This window comes from Ornithorhynchus anatinus, chromosome 5 (genome assembly GCF_004115215.2).
Source record: "Ornithorhynchus anatinus isolate Pmale09 chromosome 5, mOrnAna1.pri.v4, whole genome shotgun sequence".
Lineage (NCBI taxonomy): Eukaryota > Metazoa > Chordata > Mammalia > Monotremata > Ornithorhynchidae > Ornithorhynchus > Ornithorhynchus anatinus.
In genome coordinates, this window is record NC_041732.1 from 63,352,750 (window position 1) to 63,362,189 (window position 9,440).

The 9,440-nt window shown below is 58.6% G+C and overlaps 1 protein-coding gene across 1 annotated transcript; it reads right to left on the reverse strand.

Annotated features, from left to right (window-relative positions):
• Positions 1-1,598: 1,598 nt before the first annotated feature.
• Positions 1,599-8,820, reverse strand: SLC25A34 (solute carrier family 25 member 34). The gene is made up of 5 exons (XM_029066215.2): positions 8,341-8,820; positions 5,113-5,178; positions 4,764-4,916; positions 3,430-3,564; positions 1,599-2,845 (listed from the first exon to the last, which is right to left on the reverse strand). The coding sequence occupies exons 1-5, from the start codon at positions 8,731-8,733 to the stop codon at positions 2,663-2,665; spliced, it is 930 nt and encodes a 309-aa protein (XP_028922048.1). The 5' UTR covers positions 8,734-8,820; the 3' UTR covers positions 1,599-2,662.
• Positions 8,821-9,440: the final 620 nt, after the last annotated feature.

Here is a 9,440-nt window from a genome sequence, read left to right on the forward strand (position 1 = left end):
GGCACCTACTCACCCTTAGTGACCCAGGGCAGGGGCCTGGGAAACGGACACTGCTCTCTTTCTGCGGCCTGGGGAGGAAAAGCGGCCTTTTCCAGCCCCGCTGACATCCCTGTGTGACTTGGGGCAAGTCACTTAACTTCTCTGTGCCTCAATTGTTATATATATTATTAATAATAATGTTGGTATTTGTTAAGCGCTATGTGCAGAGCACTGTTCTAAGTGCTGGGGTAGATACAGGGTAATCAGGTTGTCCCACATGAGGCTGACAGTCTTCATCCCCATTTTCCAGATGAGGGAACTGAAGCACAGAGAAGTGAAGTGACTTGCCCACAGTCACACAGCTGACAAGTGGCAGAGCCGGGATTCGAACCCATGACCTCTGACTCCCAAGTCCAGGCTCTTTCCACTGAGCCTATTATTCCTAGAGAAGCAGCGTGGCTGAGTGGAAAGAGCCCGAGCTTGGGAGTCAGAGGTCATGGGTTTGAATCCCAACTCCACCCCTTGTCAGCTGGGTGACTTTGGCCAAGTCACTTCACTTCTCTGAGCCTCTGTTCCCTCATCTGGAAAATGGGGATGAAGACTGTCAGCCTCACGTGGGACAACCTGATTACCCTGTATCTACCTCAGCGCTTAGAACAGTGAGCCCCACTTGGGACAGCCTGATCACCTTGTATCCTCTCCAGCACTTAGAACAGTGCTTGGCACATAGTAAGCACTTACCAAATGCCATTATTATACCAGCGTGGCTCAGTGGAAAGAGCCCGGGCTTGGGAGTCAGAGGTCATGGGTTCGGATCCCGGCTCTGCCACTGGTCAGCTGTGGGCAAGTCACTTCACTTCTCTGTGCCTCAGTTCCCTCATCTGTAAAATGGGGATTAACTGTGAGCCTCACGTGGGGCCACCTGATGACCCTGCATCTCCCCCAGCGCTTAGAACAGTGCTCTGCACATAGTAAGCGCTGAACAAATACCAACATTATTATATTATCCCGTCTACACTGACAGACCCTGCACCTCCGGCCCATGGCCACCGGGGGGCAGCAGACCCGGCCTTCCAACGCGCCCCAGGGCTCCGCCCGTCAAACGTCAGACAACCCTATTCCCTGAGCGCAGAGCACTCTACTAATAACAATGTTGGGATTTGTTAAGCCCTTACTACGTGCAGAGCACTGTTCTAAGCGCTGGGACAGATACAGGGGAATGAGGTTGTCCCACGTGAGGCTCACAGTCTCCATCCCCATTTTACAGATGAGGGAACTGAGGCACAGAGAAGTGAAGTTTCTTGCCCACAGTCACACAGCTGACAAGGGGCAGAGTCGGGGATCTGGGAGACCACTGCTCTCCCCTTCTTCAAGGCCCCACTGAAATCACCTCTCTCCTACCTGAAATGATTTTAGCGCCTCTCTCCCCCGCTAGATTGTAAGCTACTTGAGGCCATGTCTACCAATCCCACTCAGCTGTCCCAAGCGCTTAGTACAGTGCTTCGTACTGAGTCCACAGTGGATCAATACCGTTATCAGTTTCACACCGTCTCTACCGGATTCCTGCCATTAATCAGCTCGACCTGGGGACCACCCAGAAAAAGGAAACCTGCTCTTTATTCTGCAGAAGTGACATTAACCCTTTAATGTTTAAGCCGTGCTCAGGAGGACCTAGGAAAGGGGCTTGAGGACTAGGGGCAACTTGGCTCGTTCTCCTGGCAAATTCTGTAAGCACGTCGAGCTTGAGAACCTTCTCTAATATCAGCAGGGTGAGGAAAAGGCACGACCCGGGACCCGGGTAAACGGGAGCCGGCGATCTTTCCAATTAAGGGACTGAAAGCTAAGCGCTTGGGTGAGGACGAAGGATGAGTTCCCTCTCCGGACCGCCTCTGGGAGCGGCGAAGAACGGAGACAACGTTACGAGAAAAGGAAAAAGAAAACTCAATAGGGAGGGCTTAAAATTAAACAAAATAAAGAACTTTATTCCTGGCCTGGAGTGTGCTCGGGCTGCGTGTTGCCTGCAGCGAGGCCGGGAGCCGGCACAGTGTAGGGGATGAAGAGGGCCCGCTTATCCTCTCAAATCAATCATATTAAGCGCTTACTGGGTGCAGAGCACCCTCCCTCTGCTCCTCCAACCTTTCTGCACCAAGGCAACCCCAGGCCCCCACATTCCTTCCAAACCCCCACCTACCAAGCTCTCATTGCTCCAACAGGTTTTGTTTAAGCCCCTCATCCCCTTCACTTGCTCTTCCCCTTTCTTCCTCAGGCTCGCCTCCCCTTTGATGATGACGATGATGGAAGCGCTTACTATGTGCCAAGCACCGTTCTTACCCCTTTGCCCAGATCATCTCAACTCTCCTAGCTCATGGCTTCTTTCCCACCAGGTCTGGGTGCTGGTGGCCATGGCAGGGGTCAGCAAGAAATGGCCATGCTCACGGAGCAGGGGTTCTCTTTCTCTCATCTCCGTCGCTCTTTGGTTCTCCACTCTGCTTGCCCCTCTTCTGCCCTCAGCTCCCTCCCCGCTGCCTGGGCAGCCGAACGACCCAGCTGGAGGGGAAATCTGTGGAGAGGGATGGAGCGGGGATCTCGGTCTTGAGAACCCCTCTGTCTGGGGTGGCCCCAAGGGTCTCTCTCCTCCCCGACTGGGGCCAGGGCCCAGGCACCTGCGGTCCACAGCCGGGCCCTAGAAGCCCTGGCTCTGGTAGTGGCAGATGAGCTTGCGAAACTCGTCCCAGAAGAGCAGGCTGAGGATGGTGTGGGGTCCCAGGCGCAGGTAGGCGGGGCCCAGACCCTTATAGAAGGCCAGGATGCTCTCCTTTTGGGAGATCTTCACGAAGCAGTCAAGGAAGCCTCGGTACAGTACTCCCTGGAGGCAGACATGTTCGTCTCATGCGAGGCCCGGAGCCCAGCTGCTTTGGTTTTGTTTTTTTTAAATGGTATTTATGAAACACATACTACGTCCCAGGCACTGTTCTAAACGCTGGGGTAGATACAAGGTAATCGGGTTGGACACAGTCTCTGTCCCACGTGAGGCTCACAGTCTTAATCCCCACTTTACAGATGAGTGTACTGAGGTACAAGAGAATGTTAAGCCACTTGCTCCAAGGTCACACAGTGGACAAGTGGCAGAGCAGGGACTAAAGCCTGTTTGGATTTTGCCCGGGGTATGAATGGATAGGTGGGCCTAGCCCCCCAGCCCCCCACACCTCATTCGTACTTCCTGGGCCTCTTTCCCTCCTTCCTTCCTGCATGGATCCACCCCCTTCCCCCACCCCCCGGCCACCTCCTGCCTCCTCCTCCAGGCTGGCTCCCTGGTCCCGATCCCCTGCCCCTCCATCTTCACACAGTCCTGCACAGGCTGCTCGCGCCCCAAACCCAGGAAGGCTCGCTACACCCCTACCCCCGCACCTCCCCCTGACACCCCCAGCCACACATTTCCCCGCCGCTCACCCTGCCCATCTCATCCACGGGCTGGTTGTACAGCCTGGTGCTGACCATGTCGAATGGCGTCATGACTCCGACCACCGCCACACTGCTGATCATGCCCCCTGCCAGGGCCACCAGCCAGCTGTTCTCTGGGAGCCACTGCGGGGGGAGCGGGGTTGGAGCAGAGGTCGGGGCAAGCCAGGCCAGGCAGCTGGTCCTGGGCTCCCCGCCAGCCCCTCCGCCCCCCGCCCCCACCCCTTGCCGGTCCAGGAAGCTTCTGCCTAGATCACTTTACATTACAGATCGAATTAAAGCCCTCGTCCCCTGCCCCCATGGTCCTTTTCCCCACCCCATGGTGGGGAGGGAAACTGAGGCACCAAGTAGGATTCTGCCTAGAAGGAACTAGCAGGTAGGCATCTAATCCATCCCCCTGCCTCCATTCGGGCAGACCTTCAGTGGGTGTCTCTCCTCAAACAACTTCTGCCCTGCCCAGAGAATTTATCCCGAGGGTTAGGGTCCCCAAACCTAGCCCTCGACTTCCCTATCTCCCAAATCTCCTCACACCCGGGGCTTGGCTTGGTCCAGCATAGGGTCTTGCACGCCTCTGACCAGGGGGATTCTAGGAACAGAACGCAGTACCTGCTGGGCCCTTTCCCCTCCCCAGTGGGAAAAGCCCTGGAATCGCCTGCTGTCACCAGGGTGAGCTGGAGTCCCTGGCCGGTCCCGTTCTTGTTGGCTTTTACACTGGGCTTAAGGCTGGGTGAGTGGCAGAGGGAGGAAGGGGAAAAGCAAGGGGCTATTTTTAACCGGGTTGTTTAGAGACAGGGAGCCCAGCGTCTGGGATAGTCCGAGCTGGTCCGATAGCCCAGGGGATCCTGGGGGTGGATTTCTTTCTGCCTGTGCCCTCCTCCAAGTTGCCTGCCTGCCCCACAGGAAGGAAAGGAGCGTGGCAGAGGGTTTGAGCTGGAGGAAGGTCTTGGGATGGCAGAACACCAACAGATCTCTCAAGGGGTCTGGCAAGGATCCAGGGGGCACACAGGGGCCTGAAGGGGTGGGCGGTGGATCTGCAGGGTGGAAGAGGGTTGGTCAAGGGACTATGGCCCAAAGGGGCACAGGAGTTTGGGCCAAAGTGTCAGGACAAATAGAAGGGTGGGAGGGGCTGGCAGAGGGTGTGGGGCGGGGAGGGGGGGTTGCCAAGCCGCAGCTGGGTTTGCAGAGCGCCGGAGAGCCTGGCGGCTGGTTCCCGGGGCCGGCGCCAATCTCCCCTAGGGCCGGTGCCAATCTCCCCCAGGGCCGACCTAGGGGCAGAGCTCTGCGGGGGGCCGGGCGGGGCCTTCCCTTCCTCCCTCGCTCCTCACCTGACGCTCCTGGACCCAGTCCTTGGCCGAAGCGAAGGTGGCCAGCTGGGCGGAGGAGCCCACCATGACCCGGGGCACGGCCCCGCTCACCCCCCGCCACAACCCCACGAAGCCTTGCCGCCGGTAGATGGTCTCAAAGGCGCCGGAGATGCTCTGAGCGGAGAGAGAGAGGCCAGAGAGGGTTGATGGGCCTGAGCCGCCCACCCAGCCTGGGACCATCTGGACCCGGGTCGGGGGGGGAGGGCGCTGAGAGTGGACGCCAACCCTTCCCACCGCCCCCACCCCGCCCCAACTGGGCCGGAGAGTCTACAGCCAAAGAGGTCCAGGGTGGGAGCCCCTCCCTCCTCACCTGGTGATTGTGCTGGTGTCCCACGGCCATGGCGGCAGTGGTCTGGGCCTGCAGCTGGGTTTTCACCTGGGAAGAAGGAGGTGAATGTCTCGGTTCGGAGACGGTTGGGACGGGGTGCTCCCCAACAAGTTTCTTTTCCTCCCATCGCACAGAATCTGGGAGGGTCTAACCTCATCCCTAACCTCACTGCAGAAGGGCAGTTGGTTGGGTGGGACACTGGTGGTGGTTTCCTGAGTAGATCTGGCTGGGGAGGCTAGTTCCCTGTCACTAGATTGCAAGCCCCCTGAGGCCTTGTCCCCCAACAGACCGCATGAGGTGGTCTGTCTGGACTGCAGTTTGGATGGAGAGACTTGAAGCCTCAATCTACTAACAGGGAACCTCCCAAGCCAGGTCGAAGCAGGAAAACACCACCAGTGTCCACCAACCCACTTGGGGACGAGACCCTCCCAGCAGTCCCAGGGGACAGCTGGCAGTTCTTAGAGATTTAACCCTCTAAGGTCAGAGGGAGGGCAGGGGGAATGGGGCTCCTGGACCCACCCCTGCCTCCAAATCACAGGGTGTGGGGTGGGGCCGTTTATATCTGGGGAGGAACAGTGGCCTTTGGTTTAGACTAACTCCCTTGGAGGAGCCAGAGCCCTTTGGAGCCTCTTTCTCATTTGTTCGCAGTCCATCTGTGGGTAAACAAGGGGAACTGAGGGGGAGGGAGGGAGGGGGGGGGGGTGGGGAAGAGGGAGGGGATCCCGTGTCTTCTGACACTGTCCAGGCTCTTTGGGAAGAGATAGCAGTTGATGAATGATTTACCTGGAGCTGAGCTGTGACCGACCCTGCCACCGCCGGCTACCGGAAGAATTCACGGCATCCCCATCGTCCATCCCACCTAGGCTGGCCCCGTGCACTTGGCTCCCCTCTCCCCAGCCCCCAAACCCATCCCGCGGTGCAATCCTTCCCGACAAGAAGAGAGTCGTCTCTGTCCCTACTGCCAGACCCTGTCCTGGTCTTCGGAATAACTAAAGGGGCTCAGGAGTCAGTCCATCAGTGGTATTTCATTGCGGGCTTAATGTGTGCACAACATTGTAATCAACTTGCAGAGGGCTGGGTAGGGAAGGGGCACTGTAGGACAGTGCCAGAGAGAAGCACTTTCGGTCAGCCTGTCTCGGGCAGGGGGAGAAAGGCTAGCTGGCTGGGGCAGTATGAGGCAGCGGGCATCGGGACTTCCAGCCTGGCACATGTGACACGGTGCCACCCTCAACCTCAAGTTGTGTACCTGGTGTAGCCTAGCGGATAGAGCTGGGCCCCGTGAGTCAGAAGGACTTGGGTACTCTCCAGCATGGCATAGCAGATAAAGCAGGGGCCTGGGAGTCGGAGAATCATGGGTTCTAATCCTGGCTCCGCCCCTTGTCTGCTGCTGTGACCATGGGCAAGTCACTTCACTTCTCTGTGCCTCAGTTACCTCATCTGTAAAATGGGGATTGAGACCGTGAGCCTCACATGGGACAGGGACTGTGTCCAACTTGATTTGCTCTTATCCACCCCAGCACTTAGTACAGTGCCTGGTACATAGTAAGGACTTAAGAAATAACATTATTATTATTATTCTAACCCCGGCTCCGCCACTTGTCCGTTGGGTGACCCTGGGCAAGTCACTTCACTTCTCTGTACCTCAGTCACCCCATCTGTAAAATGAGGATGAAGACTGTGAGCCTCATGTGGGACTGGGACGGTGTCCAACCCGATTTGCTTGTATCCACCCCAGCGTTCAGAACAGTGCCCGGCCCATAGTAAGCGCTTTACAAATGCCGCAATTATCATTACTTTAATCTTCCTCCATCCTCATCCGTCCAAGCAGCTAGCAGGTGCCCCCCTCCCTGCAATGTTTTCTCCTCTCCTTTTTGGCAGCGGGGAGCAAAAGAGACACCCCTCCATGACAATGATGGTATTTTGTTTCATTCATTCATTCAACTGTATTTACTAAGCACTTACTGGGTGCCGAGCGCTGTACCGAGCACTCGCGAAAACATAGTAGAGCAATAGTGAGAGACCACAACGAGCTCACAGACTTTGCTAAGCGTTTACTAGGTACTGTACTAAGCGCTGGGGCGGATACCAGCCAATGGAGTTGGACACAGTCCTTGTCCCATATGGGGTTCACAGCATTAATGCCGTGGCACAGGGGAAAGATCCCGGGCTTAGGAGTCGGAGGTTATGGGTTCTGATCCCAGCTCCACCACCCGTCAGCTGTGTGACCTTGGGCAAGTCGCTTCACTTCTCGGTGCCTCAGTTCCCTCATCTGTAAAATCGACATTGAGACCGGGACTGTGTCCAACTTGATTAGCTTGTATCTACCCCACTGCTTAGTACAGTGCCTGACAATAGGAAATGTTTAACAAATACCATAAAAAAAGGTAACTGAGGCACAGAGAAGTTAAGCGATTTGCCCAAAGTCACCCTGCGGACAAGTGGCAGACTATGAGCCTCACGTGGGACAACCTGATCTACCCCAGCGCTTAGGATGGTGCTGGACACATCGTAAGCGCCTAATACCAACGTTATTATCCAAGCGCTTGGTACAGTGCTCTGCACCTAGTAAGCGTTCAATAAACTCTATCGAATGAATGAATCAGCGTGGCTCGGTGCAAAGAGCCCAGGCTTAGGAGTCAGAGATCATGGGTTCTAATCCCGACTCCTCCGCCATCTGTCAGCTGTGTGACTCTGGCCAAGTCACTTGACTTCTCGGTGCCTCAGTGACCTCATCTGTGAAATGGGGATGAAGACCGTGAGCCTCACGCGGGACCACCTGAGTACCCTGTATCTCCCACAGCGCTCGGCACATAGTAAAGCGCTTCAAAAATACCAACATTAATGAATTAATGCCCACGGGCAGAGGGAGGGAGGAGTGTGCAGGGGATGAAACGCCTCGAGGGGTGGAGCGTGGCAGGTGGCTACGTGGAAAAGCAGCGTGGCTCAGTGGCCGGAGCCCGGGCTTGGGAGTCGGAGGTCCTGGGTTCTAACTGGTCAGCTGGGTGACTTTGGGCCAGTCACTTGGCTTCTCTGGGCCTCATCTAGAAAACGGGGGTTAGAACGGTGAACCCCACGTGGGGCGACCCGATGACCCCCGCATCCCCCCCCGCGCTGAGCCCAGTGCTCGGCACCTAGTAAGCGCTCCACAAATGGCATCGTCATTCTGGGCATCCCGAGGCGGGGGCTGGGTGGAAGGCAGAGGATACTCACCAGGTAAGCCGGGCTGCCCACAAAGGCCCCCAGGGCCCCGGCCCCGGCCCCGGCGGCCACGGCGCCCCCGGGCAGCTGGGTGAGTCCGGCCTGGTCGGCGAGGGAGTAGCAATAGAAGCGGACGCCGTTCATGAGGCCCTGGTAGAGCAGACCGGCCCCCAGCCCCTTCTGCAGCCCCCGGAGCCCGTCGGCTCGGGCCACCGCCCCCAGGCCCCGCAGGACGCCGCGGTAGAGGCGCGGGTAGGAGCCCCGGGCCCGCAGCTCGCCCTGCAGCTGCAGGCGCGTCTTCACCACCTCCAGCGGGTTGGTGAAGACGCAGGCCAGGCAGCAGGCCGACGCGCCCAGCACCAGGTCCGCCGCCGGGGACACCGACACGGACGCAGGGGGAGACATCCGGACCACAACTGCCCCGGGGGCAGGACCGGGGGCAGCGGCCGGGGGCAGCGGCCGGCGGCGGCGGCGGCCCGGGAGACTCCGAGCTGCCCTCCGGGACCGGCCGGCCGGGGCGGGAGGGGGCGGAGGACCCGCCCCCCTCCCCGGCCCTGACCAATCACAGGCGGCCCGCACTTCACACCTCCCGCCGGGGGCGGGGACGCACATGTGGGGGAAAGTTCACCCCCGCAATGGGGGGGGGGAGCAGCAGCGGGGTGCGCCCCCGAGGCCTTGGCCACGCCCCCAAGACATTGACCGGGCCCCAACTCACTGGCCACGTCCCCAATGCATTGCCCACGCCCCCAAGACCTTGACCACGCCCCCAATGCATTGGTCACGCCCCCAAGACGTTGGCCGTGCCCCAAGTCACTGGCCACGCCCCGATGCATTGACCACGCCCCCAAGACCTTGACCACGCCCCCAAGACATGGGCCACGTCCCCAAGATCTTGGCCACGCCCCAAGACATTGACCACGCCCCAAGACCCTAGTCACACCCTCAAGACAATGGCCACGCCCCCAAGACGGTGGCCACGCCCCAATACCCTGACCACGCCCCCAAGACTTTGGCCACGCCCCCAAAGACCCTCACCACGCCCCCAGTCCATAGGCCACGCCCCCAAGTCATTGGCCACGCCCCGAGACCTCGACAGCGCCCCAGCACGTGGG